Source organism: Rattus norvegicus, chromosome 20, assembly GCF_036323735.1.
Source record: "Rattus norvegicus strain BN/NHsdMcwi chromosome 20, GRCr8, whole genome shotgun sequence".
Classification (NCBI taxonomy): Eukaryota; Metazoa; Chordata; class Mammalia; order Rodentia; family Muridae; genus Rattus; species Rattus norvegicus.
In genome coordinates, this window is record NC_086038.1 from 8917390 (window position 1) to 8935592 (window position 18203).

Here is an 18203-nt window from a genome sequence, read left to right on the forward strand (position 1 = left end):
GGGGCAAAGTGACAGGGCACATTATAAACCAGATCTGACAGGATTCCTTGAGCCTATTGCCAAGGCCTAGAGCATTCATCTATAGCTTATGTCCATCCATTGTTGCTCATGGGTGGCAGAGAGGGTGTGGGAAGCCATCTGGCAGGCTCATTATAGGAAGCCCAAACTAGCACCTCCCAAAAATTGTGCCAAGATCTTCAATATTTTCTTATGCTCAGAGAGAACTAGTTGAGAGCCTTGAGTCTCCCCCACTGATGGGCAACTCTTTCCACTGGAGATGCCTGTCAGCCCTTGGGACCTGGTCATTTAGCTCCTCTGATCCGGCTGAGTTCCCATCTTCCCATTTGGTTTCCACTTGGGGTTCTCCCTTCCTGAGTCTCCTCTTGCCTGCTCTTCATGCTCTGTTTCCAGTTCCTGCCGCACCAGGCGACCGGCCAGCTGTATCCTGCAGCTCTGTGTCTGGAAAGTTGCTGGGTGAGCTTGGTTTTCGGGTTTAATTCTTCTTTCCCCCTAGGCCCTGAAATATCTGGCAACTAGAATCCTATCCCCAAATGATCCTGCTTTTAAAATCCTCTTAAGGTTTTGTTTTCTCAGAGGCTCCTGCCTCCTGCTCCCTTATTGTCACCTAGTGGCCACCAGGAGGCAGTAAGCCATAAGGGACACATTTTCCAGGTACAACCTACCCTCTTTCTCTCACCCCAGTGAGTCTCAGTTCTCCAAGGGCTGTGTCAAATGCGTAGTCCAAGGCGCCCCTGCCATACCCGTCCTGGGAGGTTAGGACAACATAGGATTCAAGAATAAAAGTCCTCAGGAGGGAAACTTGGAGCCTCATGGGGTAGGAGGGTGGGGTGTTAAGGTGACCGTTGAAGTCACAAGACAAGGACGCTACAAAGCAGTGGCTTAGTTGGGTGTGGAGGCTCCCAGTCGGAGGAATCGCTGTGCCATTCAACTGCAGTCCTGCTGTTGCGTAGTCCCACGGGTGTCATGGAGCATGGTGAAGAATCGCCCCCCGTTTATGAGGACCTGCCTCCTGAAGTTCACATCCATAAATCTCTAAGGGGCGAAGTCTGTAGAAGGGAATCCCAGGTCTTCCTCTCTGGCCTTTGTTTCAAAACACAAGAGTCTCTGAGGGTGGTAGTGGAGGGAGAGCGCACCGAATTAAATGCTCTAAAATAAGTAAAATCTCTCCCACGAGGCCGGATATCTCGGTGACAGAGGCTATAAAAGTGTACAGCGTGTTCACATTTTATTATCCAGATTTATAAGGTACCAAAGACCCGGCAAATTCCTCTATCTTGTCGTCAAACGCAGTTATTTATTCTGTCCCTTTTTCTCATTAGCGGGTTATGCATATTTTTTTCTACCTCCCGAAATTTATCAAATGCCTCGTTACCACGTTTGTACTCATTTCTATGCAGGGCAAATATAAACCCGTCCCTCTTGGAATTAACTGGCAATTTTTGAGTTTTAGGTTGTTTTTAATTTTTATTTAAATTATGCTCACTGACAGTTCATGTGCTGATCTGGAAATAACTGTGCACTGAAAGCTCCTTAGGTGGCTGATTGTTTATTTTATGAGTAGTTTGAATAGTTTTTCTTTTCTTTTTTCTTTTTTTTCTTTTTTTTTTTTTTTTTTTTGCTATTTGTGACTCCCAACTCCCCGAGCCGCCAGGCCATGGCGGCCAAATAGCGTCTTCTCTCACCTTCATCCCGAAGGGAAATCTCCAAGAAGTAACTCGGGACTCAAGTCGCCGGATTATGAGCCTTCATGCTTCATCTCGAAGCATCTGTGGAGACCGCTTTCCCCGAAAGCCCTGGGGATTCTGAGGCATGTAGAGGTATTTGCAATTATCCCTCAGAGCCAGCTGACGAGGCACTTGCCTTTCGCATCTTTGCAAACATAAAATCACACCGTAGAAAAGGACACGGGATCCGGACAGCCCTGGGATGCTAGGGAAGGGCTTTCCGCGTCTAATAAAACGGGAGAGGGAAGTGACCTGGGGAGCCTGTCTTGCTGTCAGTCAAAGCGGGTCAGTTTCTTAATGGTTCCCCACTAATACCGGAGTTTTGAAGGTTCTTCTTAGATAGCCTCATAAAAGAACAAAATCACCCACCATGAAAGTGATTTTTAGGGGAAATGTAGCAGAGGCAGCCGCTTCATCTCCATCGGGATCCTCGCCCAGGGGCACCTGCGAACTTGACCAGTGATGGTATGCACAGCTAGCTACTAGCTCCCAGCTCTGAGCTGGCGTCCAGAGGGGATCCAAGACTGGAGGCCAGCTGAGAGAGCTCCTAAGAGCCTTCAGATGTGGGCCATTCTACATTTCACTCATAGATGGTCCAGGCAGGTCAGAATGACCTTCTTAGCATGGAAATTTACTGTGGTTTTTCTATCTTTTGCATTAGAGGACCTGTGTTGGTGTTATAATTACAAAACAGCTCCCTTTGTCTTGAAATTCAACTCCCTGGCTCCCCTGAGTTCTGGAGGGATGATGTGTAAAGATGTTTGCAATCCATCCCTTGAATTTTAAAGCAAGGCAACAATCCAAGTTCTTTGAAAGCCACGGGAAATATGAGAAAGGTACAATAGCTCTGAGGGAGGAGAAAAACCCTATGGAAGTGGGCTGTAAAAAACAGACATTTAAACAGCTAATGAACCAACAATCTTGATTCACCTTTCTGTGTCTGCGGACAGACGCACAGACACGTGTATTTATTTCTATTTAGGTGGAGAAGTGTCAGGAAGTGGGAAGACTTGTAATAATAATGCTCTAAATGTTTACCACAAGAAGGGGCAGATAATTAAATTTTCCTGCCCTTTAAATATTGGAGAACCGTTCTCCTTTGTATCTGAAGTTTAATAAGATTCCAACCAACTGGCTTTGGTTCAACAAACAAATATTTATTGAGAGCTCATCGTCTGGGCAGCCCGGGAACATAAAGATGAGGAAGACACAGTTCTCATCCTGTGAGCTCCTTGCCTATTAGGGAAACGGATGGATGGTAAATACGTAAGACAATCTGATAAACTCTAAAATCAGGTTACATATACAGTGCCACAGTGCATACAGGCCCCATACAGGCAAACCCCAGTAAATCCAAATTCAGGGATCAAAGACAGCCGATGACAGAGGGCACATTCCAGTTGCACCCTAGAAGATGTACCGCTGTCCGCTTAGGGGTGGAGCATGGGCGGAAGTGGCTTCATCATGGGAATACAGGGGAGAACATAGCAGACAGAAAGGACCAAGACACAATGGCTGGAGCAGCCAGGGAGGGCTACAAAGTTTGAACTCGTTCTGCAGGGTATAGGGAGATGGAGAGATGGACCAACTGCTAAGAGGACATGCTGGTCTTTGTTGAAGACCCGAGTTTGGTTTCTGGTACCCCCCGCCCATTGGGCAGTTTATAACCACCTACAGTTCCCACTCCAAGGGATCTGATGCCCTCCACTGACCCCATATACTCATGCGCACGCACATGCAAACACAGACGAAAATAAATACAAATCACTGTGGAAACAGCAGAGATGAGAATGCACACGAATGTCAGAAACGATTGGGAAATAGATCAGGGAAGCCAAGAGCACACGAGGAAGGCCGTCGGGAAGCTGTATCTAGGATTCTAGATGGGCAAGATTGATGTTGCTGAAGGACATGGGACAAGGAACAATTCAGGAGTGTGTTCAGTGTAAGACACAGAGAGCACTAGGAGTGCAGGGGAAACATGCATACGGGGTGTCGAGGAGAAAGCTGGGGGTTTAATACTACCCAGCCTGCCTGGTACTTAGCAGTGCTTTGTCAGGTGCCAGCCATGTGGCCTCTCTGTTTCTCTAAGAGTGATTCATCCGTGTCTTCTGTCTTGACTGCAGCTAGCCCCAGAGGGAGGTCAAGGACTCATGTGAATCACACCGAGACCCACATCTCTGAAACCTGGGTATCATGACTTGCAGCCATTAGACCCTGGTTCACTTACTTTCGTTGTCTCGATAGCTGCTCAGATAGACTTTGTCCCCTCTGAATTATTTGTGGTTTTGTTAGACTTTATATGACTTTTAAACTTGGATTGTGACTCGTATCATTGTTACATGCCAAGAGAAGTCAGCACACACACACACACACACACACACACACACACACACACACACAGAGTGCACACATGAATACAAACAAGACATTTTGACTTTTGCTAACTCGTATTTTGAAATTCACACATGCAAAGGGCCAGACAGAGGCGATCCCCAAACTACATGAGAGCTCTCACAATTCCCACACAGACAGAAAAGCCCAGTGTGTGAAACATGGCACTGCGTGAATTTCCTGTGGCTACTTCATGTAAGGTTGCATACGTGTCTGAATCCCCACATGTGATATTGCAGCTGCTCATCATGTCAGATAGGAATGCTGGAGGCAGGGGCATGCCCTCCTTCAGCTCCATGCACGAGTGAGGTCAAACACGGGCTGCACAGGCTCCCCTGGCTCCCACAGAACACAGTTCCTTCACAAGTGCAAGGCAGGATAATGCTTTAGTAGCCCCTTAGATGTCTGACAGTCACAGCATTGGCTCCACAGAAGGATGTTTAATTCACACCTGGGCATACAGAGAGAAAATGGTGTCATTTTCTCACCGTATGCTGAAGAGAAACATCAGCCGTCAGCCAAGGGCCTTTCTGGCTGGCGTGGTTTGTGAGGTACATTTCAGCGCCCTCAAAACATTCGTCACCAATTCATCCCTGACAAGTTCTCGGTACCACTAGAGATGGGCTCTGCCCATGGAGCTAGGAGAGAGTCGATTTCTCAAAAAGGAAATGGTTTTGCCATCTTGTTATAAAAGCATACTTTCTTAATACACTAACATGAAAGTCACACCTCTGTGCATGAACACAGAGGGCACTTAGGAAGTGTAGGTAAGAAGCCAGGGGCAGTGTCTCCAACCCACCCAGCCAACTTTCCCAGCTGTGAGATATGGAGATATATATCACATATACATGCACACATACACATATACACATACACATATATACATACACACATATACAGACACATACACATATATACACACACACATACAGACATATACACATATACACATGCATATACACAGGCACATATTCGCATTCATACACACACATACATATACATCTACAGACACATACATACACATATACAGACACATATGTACACATATACACACATACACACACATATACAGACATATACATATACACATACACATGCACATACTCACATTCATACACATGCAGACACATATACAGACACATATACACATACACACATATACACAGAGAGCACATGCATACACATATACACAGACAGAAAGAGAGAGAAGACAGAAGCATAGTCATTTGTTTGGTTTCTTGTTTTTTTGTGGCTTTGTTGTTAGGTGACGTAGGTTCTCTCTTTCAGTAGTCTGGAGCATGCTGGAACCCAGTACGTACACCAGGTTGGACCTAAGCTGATAGCTGTCGTCCTGCCTCACCGTCCCTAGTACTGGGATCACGGGCAGGAAGCACTCTTGGCTCATAACTGGTTTTTATAGCACACCATCTTATTCCGAACTCTGGATGACGTCTCACTTTATCAACGGAGATAAAGGAATAAAGAAATATTTCCTCATTTTTATCAACTACATGGCTTTTTATAGGCTCTTGGTAGGATCTATTGTTACAGATACAGTTACATGGTTATTTTCTTTAAAACTTCTTGATTGCATTTGGAATATATGGATAGAGTAAAATATAAAAGAATATTTAAACCGTGCAAAGTAGAGTCAACATAAGATATTGCCATTCTTCTGCTTTTAAAAAATACTTTGTGGGGGTTGGGGATTTAGCTCAGTGGTAGAGCGCTTGCCTAGGAAGCGCAAGGCCCTGGGTTCGATCTCCAGCTCTGAAAAAAAAAAAAAAGAACCAAAAAAAAATACTGTGTGTGTGTGTGTGTGTGTGTGTGTGTGTGTGTCCTCTGTGGTCTGTGCATTTTTGCACAGTGTATGCATGTGTGCCTAAGTCTTTTGTGGGTTCATTTGCCCGTGTGTAGAGGCCAGAGGTCAATGTTAGGAAGTCTTCCTCAATCGATTTCCACCTTAATTTTTGAGTCCGGCTGAACCCAAAACCTACCATTTTGGCTAGATGGGCTGGCCAGTGAGCTCCCACGATCTGCCTATCCCCACCGCCAACACCGGGGCTACAGACACACAGAACCCCGCCAGGCTTCATGTGAGAGCTGAGGATCCAAACTCTGGTCCTTACGCTAACACAGCAAACACTCCTCCCATCGAGCCATCTTCCCAATCTCCCATGTGGCTGTTTTTTAGACTTCTGCTTCTGTTTCCTTTCTTCCTCCTTTCCAGCCCTTTGCCAATTCGGTTTCTCCTCTGTGTTCATTCAGAAGTCATCCTCCATTTATTTGAAATAAGTGTATCTGCTTGTGAGTTCAGCTCCAGGGGTTCCAATACTCTCTCTGGCTTTTGTAAGCACTAGTTCTTTCTCTGTCTCTGTCTGTCTCTGTCTCTGTCTCTATCTCTGTCTGTCTGTCTGTCTCGCTCTTTCTTTCTCTCTCTCTCTCTCACACACACACAAGTAAATAAAAAATACATTCTTAATGAACATTAAGCCAAAGTGCTCCTCTCCTGACACTTCGTGTTTTAATTTTATCTCGTTTTACTGTTAGCCCCACGGTTATATTTATAGTGGTTTACCCTCTGATGCTTGTTCAGGTTTACCCAGGCACCGGCCCATTCTTTTCCACATCTCACAAGTTGCACGGGCCTCACTCCTCTCCTCTCCTCCAGCGTGTCCTTTAGAATCTTTTCAAGTAGCAACCTGTTGGTGGCTTGCCTGTCTCTTCTTTCCCAAAGATGTGTTACTTTTCTCCTGTTTGATTTTTGAAGAAAAAAAAAATCTTTTCAACAAAGTATAATCTGTCTTCCTTAAACTCCTTAAGTTTAACTGGAGAGCAAAAGTGCAGGAAGTTTACAGAATTGTGTGGCCATCCCTGCAGTCAAAGCCTAGATCATCCCTGTCCCCCGAAAGGGAAGCCATTTACCTATTTGTTGCTAATCTCTCCTACCATCCAGCACCCATGCCACTGATGATGATGTGTTTCCTTGCCTAGAGATGTGCCCCTGACATGGTCTGTTTTGCAGCACCCTACATTTTACGTGGGTATTGGGGATCTGAACTTGGGGCCTCCGGCTTGCACAACGGGCACCCCTTCAGTCAGAACTGAGCGAGCCTTCAAGATGGGTAGCTGCATTTGAGTAGGTGGGACAGATGGCTGACAACGTATGCCAGGGAGGCCATATAAACATAAACAAACAGAGCAGAGAAAATTGAGCAGCCCATAATCCGACGAGGGAGGGGAATGGCTGTCATATTCCGACAGACGCTTGCACCCGTTCATGAGCTGCAGAGAATAGGAGGCGTGCTCATGTCCAGTGCAAGTTGCTTGTGTCAGTAAATGTCAGCCATGGTCATTTTGGTCACCAAGGACAATGTAAGGAATCTCTTTTTCCGGAGACAGAGCACTGCTTTTGTCACGGTTTCTGATGTCACATTAGAAGCCAACAGAAACCCAAGCGGTCTCATTCCTGTAGGTCGACGGTAACATTTCTACCTTTCTTTTCTTTCCTATTTTCTTCCATGGCCGGCTTTGCCTCAAGAGATCCTTCCAACGCACTTTAGCTTGAGCGATTATCTCTGAGGCCGACGGTTGCCTTCCTCATTCTGAGCAGTCATAATTTCCTGTCAGGTATCAGAGTAACACGGCTTCCGATGTTCTCGAAACCATCACTAACATCCAGCCGAAAGAGAGCGGCGGCGGCATGGGCGAGACTCGAGAGGCCATTGTCTACAGGCTGTCTGAGGACATGCTCAGCAAGCTGCCCCCTAACTATGTGGCTCATGAGGTAAGCCTCGCCCTTCCCACTGGGCTAGATCCTGAGAAAGGGGGAGGCCGTTTTTTCTGCCCCCCACACAGCACATGACATTCATGTGGAGGTCAGAGGACACCTACAGGAGTTGGCTCTCTCCTCCCATCCCGTGGGTCCTAGGGATCAAACGCAGGCTGTTAGCTTTGGCGGCATGTGTCTTTGCCCCCAGAGCCACCTCGCCAACCCTCTCTCCTTTATTTCATAGAGGCATGTTGTTGAAAATGTAGCAGTCAAACGAAGTCTGTAAATTGAAACCTAATTACGCCATTAGCTTCTCCAGTACAAATGGAGCCCCATTACTGTAGACGGTCGCTCCCAGAAGCATTGTGAGGTTTCTGTAAGCAACCACAGCAAGTCTTTGGCTTTATCTGTAAACAGTTTATGCCAGAATCATAATCACGCAGGAAACAGTCAATGTTATAATTATGCTCTTTTCTCGGGTGTTCCCTTTCTGTTTTAATTATAATTCCTTTTTTTAAAAAAAATTAAATAGATTTGGTCATGCTATGTTGGCTGGGCCAACCTAGAACTCTTAGGCTCAAGTAGTCTTCCTGCCATTATGTCCTGAGTAGCTGGGACTACAGGGTCAATCCATCATGCCCAACAAGAGTCTCTGATACAACCTGCAGCTGGGAGATGGAGAGAGGGTTCATAAGTTAAGAGGACTGGCCGTTCTCTTGGAGGACCTGGGTTCAGTTCCCAGCACCAATATCAAGTTGCTCACAATTTGTTGTAACTCCAGTTCCAGGGGGATCTGATGCCCTCTTGTGGCCCCTGCTGGCACCTGCATGCACATGGTGCACGTACACACACACACACACACACACACACACACACACACACACACACACACACAGAGACAGAGACAGAGAGAGACAGAGAGTCAGAGAGACACAGACACAGAGTAAATCTTTAAGACACTAAGCCCAGGACAAGGTCATTAGTTTGAGGGAGTTACCACATGACAGGATAGATTTCTGGAATGTTCCTTTTACCTTGTGGCCCATACGTGGGCTTCATGTCCCATTCGTGGGACTGAAGTGGTCTTTAGAATTTCTCCTTCCCCAAAGAGTGAATTGCCACACTGTAGTCACGAATGAAGGATGCTGTGCGTGATGCCTGGTTGAGGATGGAGATAGAACACTGGAGACCAGTGGCCGAGTTGCGGAAAGCGTTTGCCCAGCATGCACAAGGCCCTGGCTTTGGTTCCCAGCCTTGCCTAACCTGGCTGTGCCAGTGCACACCTGTAATTCTAGCACTCAGAAGGGAGAGGCAGGAGCATCAGACATTCAAAGTCATCCTCAGCTCGCTGCCGAGTTTGATGCCAGCCTGAGATCCTATAAATAAATCAGTAGACAACAAAGAAACAATAAAATGGAAGGTTTTAGAGTCTGGGAGATCAGTTAAGAACACTTGCTGCGGGGTTGGGGATTTAGCTCAGTGGTAGAGCGCTTGTCCCCAGCTTCGAAAAAAAAAAAAAAAGAACACTTGCTGCCCTTTCTCTCCTTTTTTTTTTTTTTAAAGATTTATTTATTTTTTCTATGTGAGTACCATAGCTGTCCTCAGACACATCAGAAGAGGGCATCAGATCCCATTACAGATGGTTGTGAGCCACCATGTGATTGCTGGGATTTGAACTCAGGACCTCTGGAAGAGCAGTTGGTGCTCTTAACCACTGAGCCATTTCCCTATACACACACTTTTTTTTATTTGCTGCTCTTACAGAGGATCTGAGTTCCATTCTCAGGACCCATGTAGTACAATTAAAAACTGCTTGTAACTTTAGTTCCAGGAAATCTTCTGACTGCTGAAGGCATATATGCACATCACACACACACACACACACACACACACACACAAAGAGAGAGAGAGAGAGAGAGAGAGGAGACAGACAGACAGACAGACACAGAGACACACATACAGAGAGACACACACAGAGAACAGAGACACTCACACAGACATACACACACGGAACGTCAGATACACACAGACACACACATAGAGACACAGACACACAGAACAGAGACATACACACAGAATAACACACACACATACACACACACACAGAACGGAGACCTGCACACAGACACACACAGAGAGACACACAGATCACACACACACACACAGAACAGAGACCTGCACACAGACACACACACACACACACATACACACGTACTTTTCTTTTTAAATTGTAAATAATGGAGTTAGGAGAAAACCTAAAGTTCATATGTGGGACCGGGTCTTGGTCCTCCACTGGAGGGCTGCACTGTGACGTCGTGTTATCTGCCCCGCCCTGCTCAGGTGGCCCCAGCTCAGGCCACTGGCTTTTACGTAACTGTTTCCTGCCTTCATCCTTAACTCACGGAGAATGACACAGCTGCTGTACAGCAGAGATGGCCACCGTTGGAAGAACCTGCTTACCAACCTACATCTCAGGGAGAGCCGTGGGCATCTCTGGCAAGGGAGTCCCTCGTCTGCTAGCCTCCTGGTGGTTCTTTGGTCTCATTCTTAAATCAAGCTGGTATCCACAGCCAGTCTCTTCTTGGCATTCATCACTAAACTGAAATGTATATTGGCTTATTAATTAATTAATTAATTAATCATTGTATTTTATTGTTTCCATAACGAGAGGCTTTGGTATTGATCTCCTTAACAAGGTCAATACATGATATGCCAACAGGAACAAGTGACAGGTCACTTAATGGCTCTCCCACGAAGCCAAATATTTTCACCGATTAGATTAGGGAAAGCCATTTTTAGCGTCTGCAGCCGAGGCAACCATGATCCACAGTTAATTGTATTCGCCGGCGACTGTTCTGTAAAGATCTGGGTTGTCTTAACTTTTTGTGACATTTCTAATAACGACAATGTAAGAGTTATGGGAGGTTGAGGGGGGGGGAGAATAAAAAGTCCTGCCGTACCCTTGTGAAGGTTAGATTGCAAAAGAATATTTAGCTGATACTTAACGCTTAATCATTCGAAAAAGGGAATAGGTACAATTTTATTTCAGCTTTTTAAAAGAACATTTCCAATTATCAACGAAGTACAATCAGCAGGAAATAAAAGTCATTTAAGTTGAACAGAAGTTTTTGAAGCTCAGAAAATGGGGGATTTAACAGTCAGTCTGGTTCTGCAAGAGGTATTTTCTAGTTCGTTGGGTCTTGCGGGGAGACACCTCCAGAGGAAGAGGAAGAATGAGAACGGGAGAGGTCATTTGGAAGAGAAATGGTGAGCGATTATTTTCTTTTCTGAGGATGGCACGCTCCCCCTTGTTGTAGGTGAAAGCCCGTTTGATGAAGATGGGACACCTTAATTCCATGAACATATTCCTTAGACAGGAGATCGACAGGATGCAGAGGGTCATCTCGCTCCTCCGGAATAGTCTGAATGACCTGAAGCTGGCTATCGAAGGAACAATCATCATGAGTGAGGTGGGCGTGGCACCCCTCCTCCTTGAGCGTACACATCTGTGCATGCACGTGTCCGTCTGCGTCCGCGGGCATGCGCACACACGCTCGACGCCCTTGCATGTTGAGAGCAGAGGGGCAACCTCAGATGTCATCCCTCAAACCCCTTCATTTGTGAGGTGGGGCCTCTCCCTGGGACCTGCCCATCATCCGTTATCCCAGGGTAACTGGCCAGTGACCCCTGGAGATCCTCCTGCCTCTCCCTCCCCAGTACTGGGATTGTAATTGTGTCCTAGCACACACAGATATTTTTATGTGGGTTCTGAGGACCTCAGGGCCTCATGCTCACAAGGTAATGGCTTTACTAACTGAGTTCTCTTCCCAGCTCCCCAGTGACGTTTCCTCTTCATGTATTTTAAAAACCGTTATTTTAATATTTGTTCATATGTGTGGGTGTGTGTGTGTGTGTGTGTGTGTGTATTGTGAGCCACCACGTGGGTGCTGGGATCTTAACCAGGTAACTGCCCCGGCGTCTCTCCAGCCCATAAAAACACTATTCTAAAAAGATCTTACTTTCCGTTCGAATCATGTGCGTGTCCGTGTGTTTGCGTGTAGTATGTGCCCCCGAACGCAGGTACCTGTGGCTGTGAAGAAGAGGGCATATGATCCCCAAAGCTGGACTTGCAGGCACTCACGAACCACCTGACACGAATGTTATTGGGAGCCAAACACAGGTTCTCTGCGAGAGTGACGTGCGATCTCAGCGATGGAGCCACGACTCCAGCGTCCTGAGTCACGTGTTTCACCCTTGTCATGTTCAGAACTTGAGAGATGCGTTGGACAACATGTATGATGCTCGCATACCTCAGCTCTGGAAGAGAGTGTCCTGGGACTCCTCCACCCTGGGCTTCTGGTTCACCGAACTTCTGGAAAGGAACGCTCAGTTCTCAACGTGGATATTCGAGGGAAGGCCTAACGTATTCTGGATGACCGGGTTCTTTAACCCCCAAGGTAGGTGCTCACACGAGAAGGCTAACTCGGAAGACTGCGTGTAGCTGGGTGGTGGCATTGCGTGCCGAATGTATGCTCTGTAAAGCCGAGTGGTCCTAAAGCTGGCGGATGCTGGGAAGGGCCTCTTAGAGTTCCAAGAATATACACAGTCCTTTGAAATCCTGTGTGTCACATTCCCCAACCTCCCATTTCCTGTTGAGCAAACTATGGCCGGTGGTGAAAGTGTAAAAAAAAAAAAAAAAAAAAAAAAAAAAAAAAAAAAAAAAAACTTCTATCGAGCTTCAGTTTTTACCTGTTGATGGGGGAGCCAAAATGGGACTAAGGAGATCGGTCATTTGGGGATGTGCTTGACAACCAGCTTGATTCTCAGCATCCACATCAACAAATCCCAGGCCTGATGGTTCTGTTGGAAATTTCAGAGATGGGAGGATCTTGGGGAGGTTGGGGGACTTGCTGGCTAGCCAGGCTAGTCAAATCAGCAAGCCCCAGGTTCAGAGACAGACTTTATCCAGGAGAGAAGGTGGAGAGAGAGCTCCACAGTTAGGAGCAACGGCCGCTCTCGCAAAGGACCCACGTCTGGTTCTCGGCACCGACACAGTGGTTCACAACCATCCAGGCACACATCTGAGATATATATGTATACACACACATTATACACACATACATACATGTCTGCATCCACTCACATACATAAAATATAAGTAAACAAATCGTTAAAAGGGTTAACATTAAGGTGGAGCTAGATTCCCGACGCACCATCACGTGTGCCCGTAAAGATACACAAGTGGTAATAAATAAAATAAAGCCCAATTATGAGATCCCTGAAGGTGTGCCCCAAATTGCCGATACGGGTTAGAAAATTAGACTTGAGAAACTGAGAGAGCTTTTGGGGCTGGGGGTCCCCTCTCCCAGAAGGCACTTGGCTGTACTACATTGTCCGTCCTTCCATTTCAGAGGTGTCCTCTGAGAAAGTTGCTGGTTTGGTGACACAGAGCTTGTAAGGTCTAGATAGCTAGCAATGTCTTACCACAGTGCAGGCAATATAACTTCAAACCGTTCTCAGCTAGAGGAAGGGGCTGGGGCGTCTTCACGCTCAGCACCCCAATGCCTTCATCTGCCAGGAAGTTAACGAAGCATTCACTCACACTGGTTTGAGAGGAACCGTTGTCACTCACAGCAGACGCGGGCAAATCTCATGAAGATAATATTGAGTGAAGGCGGCTGGATGAAAGTTGCAACAGCCTGTAGGAGCCTGTTCATACGAAGGCCAAGGATGGGCCCCGTGGATGCAGGGTGCTAAAAGACAGGACCATAGTGTCCCCATGTAAGCAGGCACGGCAGGACCTCTTGGGGTCTGAGATGTGCTGGTTCCCTTCCCTGGTGACATCTACTGAGCTATATGTCCTATACGGTAACCTACTTCACATAAATGGAATCTGAACAACTGTCATGCCGTTAAAGCGTGTATTCCTGTGCCCTCTGTGCATATACGTTCATGTGTTAGATGCATATTCTTTTTAAAATCAATAATTACTTTGTGTGTGAGAGAGAGATGGGGAGGGGGAGGGGAGAGAAGAGAGGTGAGGGAGGGGGAGAGAGAGACAGAGAGACAGACAGACAGACAGAGAGACACAGGAGGCAGGGCATATACACCATGGCACATGGGGCGGGGATTCAGAGGACGGCTTCATGGAGTTGCTTCTCTCCTATCTTTATGTGGGTTGTGAGGATTGAACTCGGGTCATCAGGCCTGCCCAGCAAGTGCTTTACCCACTGAGCCATCTTGCCAGCCCCGCGGCTCGCACATCCAAAGGTCTCAACACCTTCTGAATTGATAGCATCAGCCATGTGAATTCCTACCTTCACCAGAGGTTACAGGTCGTAGTAGACCCAGGGATCTGATGCCCTGTTCTGACATCCATAGGCACACATACAGATATACACAGAAATAAAATTTAAAAATAAATAACTTAAAGACCTATTTTACATGTACGTGCGTGGGCCTGAGTGTATGTGTGTGTACCACATGCGTGCAGACACCGGAAGAGAGTACTGGGTCGCCTAGAGCTGGCGTTAAGGGCAGTTGGGAGCCACCCAGTGTAGGCGCTGTTCACCAAACCCGGGTCTTCCACAGGAGCAGCAACTGCGGTCACCACTGAGCAGTCTCCACAGCTGCTAAACTCTCAAAGTTTTCGAATTTCTAGATGTGTATTTTAGTGCCACTCACCAGTAAGACAAAACCCCTTTCCCGTTCTTTATTTACCTCTACGGCCATGGGACGTTTGTGTTTTCTCTCAGGGCTGCACCCTAGAAAGTCCACACTGAATTCCAGCCAGCACTCTACCCTTTCCAGACACGCACAGCCGCCCACACCCACACCCTTATCTGTGATTGCTTTCTGCGTTGTTGCTCAGAAGGCTGGAGGTCACCTCTCCATGCACAGTAATTGAGTCCTGGCTTCCTTTTCCTGCTCTTGACACAAGGGACAAATTACTTTCCCGTTCCACATCACTTGGCCACATCTGAAGAACAGGGAGCTCCTCACCCCGCCCCTGCCCCCACCCCATCTTGATGCGTGTCCACGGGCTGGGTCCAAACAGATAAGGATTCTTCGATATTAACAACAGCTCCTTTGGTATGAACTCATCTCCTGGTCTTGTATCTTCTTCCTTAGCCACCATGATAAACATCAGCCTGTTCTTTTTGTTCAAAACATTTAAGTAAGTGGCTTTAAAAATAACAGCCCGCTGTTTATGTAAAGCATAGGGCCAAGTCTCATCGCATAGGGGTTTGGAGCCTGGCAAGATAGCTCAGAGGGTAAAGGAGCTTGCCGCTAAGGCTGATGACCTGAGTTCAAATCCCAGAACCCAAAGTGTAGAAAGAGAAAACCTCCAGTCAGTTACCCTTCGACCTCCACATGTGTGCTGCATCACACCCACGATAAGTAAAGGTATGAATTAAAGGGAAGTTTTTCACATGTGAGTAGTTTTATCACCGTACAATATCTATGGGATCTTACACTGTGTGGAGTATTTCCCATCAGGCCTCTTCTCCCGAGGCTTAGGTCACTTTGAGGCTCATGATACCACAAGGACAGGTGACATCCTTCATTATACATGCACACACACACAGTACATGCACACACATACACACAGTGCATGCACACACAGTATACACATGCATACACACATGTGCACACTCACACAGTGTACACATACACACACATACAATGCACACATGCATATATAGACACACATACACACATACACAGTGCACACACACATACACATGCACACACAAACACAGTGCACACATACATACATGCACACACAGTACACACATGCATACACACATGTGCACACTCATACACATGCACACACATACATATACACAGTGCACACATGCATATACAGAGAGACACATGCACACACATACACACATATATACATACACATACACACATATACATACATGCACACACAGTGCACGGAGTCTGCCCCCCCCCCCACTCCATGTACCATTTTCGGGGCATCATGTACACATGGTTTGGCTTCTGGTGTGTGTGTGTGTCTGTGTGTATTGTGTGTCCTACATGTAGAGCTGTGTCTTAAGCCATAGGGAGTCAGACGTCAAGCTAAGATGTTGACTCCTTTGTGACACCTTCTAATTAATAGTGCATTTTGTCATTCGATGCCAGGAGGGACTCATACGCACTAATGACATGATGGTGGAGGCCGGGCATGCTCCCCAGGCCTCGCACCTCTGCATTAGATTGAACCCTGCAGCAACAATCATTTTCCAAATGCTTGATTCAGCCTGGAGCTTAGTGCCGATTAGATACCAATTCCCCCACCCCACCCCACCCCCATGCCTCCCTAAGCCATACCCGTCTGTTGAATCAAGATTTCCCACTTAGAGGGACTGACTGGTGCTGAAGCAAGGAGATGGGTCATTTTGTCCTGTTATCTTGCCTCTCCCCCCCCCCCGCTCCCCTCCCCCTCCCCCTCCGTGTGTGTGTGTGTGTGTGTGTGTGTGTGTGTGTGTGTGTGTTTGGAGCAGTTCCACCAAACCAGCTGCAATTTCCGAACGCTCGTTTTGAGAACAGCTCTAAGAGTTGCTGTTTGTCAAGGTGGAAAAGTGGGCCAAGGGTTAATAGATGTTCAGGATTGGAAAGAAACCAGGAAAAACTCCCCACCTCATGCCAGTTATTTGGCTGTTTCCCCTGGTGTTGGCTCATGACCCCGCCTCCCCTCCTCTTTCTGGGACCCGGGTGCCCAGGCTCTCCCTTTCCCAAGCTGTCTGGAGGAGGATGCTCAAGGTGACTGCAGAATCCCAGTGAGGATGGCTTAGGGGGAGGAGTACCAGGCTGTCTGTCTGTTTGTGTGATCAACTTAATGCCAACAAATTGATTCAGGAAGTTCTGAAAGGGCTTAGGGCTTAGGGAGTCACAGGGTGGTGGCAGTGGGGGGTGGTGTGGAGGCACGGGAGGGGGAGGGATTGGACTTCCTACATTGGCTGTTGGCATTGAGTCGGTCACACAGAAGACAGACACACAGCCACACCTGTGAGAGAGGAGGCTGAGCCCAAAGGCAGAGCCTGCCTGGGAAAAGCCACGAAGAGGACTGGCAGGGGGGCAAGAAGGGTGCCTGAATTTCAGAACCTCAGGGGGACCCACTGTACTGAGTGAAAAGCCTTGTCAGGGTAACAGGTGGTTCTGTCTGCCTTCGAGTGAGAGGAGCCTCTGGCTACCACCAACCAGCCTCGCTCAGAGTCACAGCCACGCCTCTCAAAATTCTAGTCTCAAACATGGCTGCCAACTGTGCAGTTCCTTGTAATTTGGCCAGCCATCAGAAACCACCAAAACCACTGTCTCCAAGGCCACCCCAGCTTCATTCCCTTGACTGTAGCTAGGGCGGCAAGCCTGGAGGTTCTCCCTCCCTCCTTTCCTTCCTTCCTTCCTTCCTTCCTCCCTCCCTCCTTCCCCTCCTCCCTCTCTCCCTTCCTGCCTCCCTCCCTCCCTTCTTTCCTGCCTCCCTCCCTCCCTCCCTTCCTTCCTCCCTCCCCTCTTCCCTCCCTCCTTTCTTCCCTCCTTCCCTGCCTCCCTCCCTTCCTTTTTCTCTTCCTCCCTCCCTCCCACCCCTTCTCTTCTCCCCTCCCTCTCTCCCTATTTTATGTGTGTGTGCCACATGCATGCTGGTGTCCATACAGGCCAGAAGGAGCCATCTGATACCCTCTTGAAGCTGGAGTTACGAGCCACCCAATGTAGGTTCTAAGAACCAAACTCCAGCCCCCCGGAAGAGCAGTAAGTGCTGTTAACTGCTGAGCCATCTCTCCGATTCCTGGAAATTATTTTAGACCTCAGCTTCTACCTGTGCACTTCCTTGGTTCTCTTCTTGCCCCGCCTCCTCCAGCTCTCTTTGTGGCTTTTCCCAGGCAGGCTCTGCCTTTGGGCTCAGCCTCCTCTCTCACAGGTATGGCTGTGTGTCTGTCTTCTGTGTGACCGACTCAATGCCAACAGCCAATGTAGGAAGTCCAATCCCTCCCCCTCCCGTGCCTCCACACCACCCCCCACTGCCACCACCCTGTGACTCCCTAAGCCCTAAGCCCTTTCAGAACTTCCTGAATCAATCTGTTGGCATTGAGTTGACCACACAGACAGACAGACAGCCTGGTACTCCTCCCCCTAAGCCATCCTCACTGGGATTCTGCAGTCGCCTTGAGCATCCTTCTCTAGAGCACACAAACATGGACCCTCCTCCAAAAAGCTTGAGAAAGGGAGAGCCTGGGCACCCGGGTCCCAGAAAGAGGAGGGGAGGCGGGGTTGTAAGTAATGGG

The 18203-nt window shown here is 47.6% G+C and overlaps 1 protein-coding gene across 6 annotated transcripts in view; it reads left to right on the forward strand.

Annotated features, from left to right (window-relative positions):
* Positions 1 to 18203, forward strand: part of Dnah8 (dynein, axonemal, heavy chain 8) — a 254479-nt gene that overhangs the window by 223019 nt on the left and 13257 nt on the right. For all 6 annotated transcript variants that reach the window (XM_039099327.2, XM_039099333.2, XM_039099329.2 and 3 more), the window contains 3 exons: positions 7770 to 7926; positions 11229 to 11381; positions 12179 to 12368. In XM_039099327.2, the coding sequence (XP_038955255.1) occupies positions 7770 to 7926; positions 11229 to 11381; positions 12179 to 12368 (500 nt within the window). The remainder of the gene's footprint in view (positions 1 to 7769; positions 7927 to 11228; positions 11382 to 12178; positions 12369 to 18203) is intronic.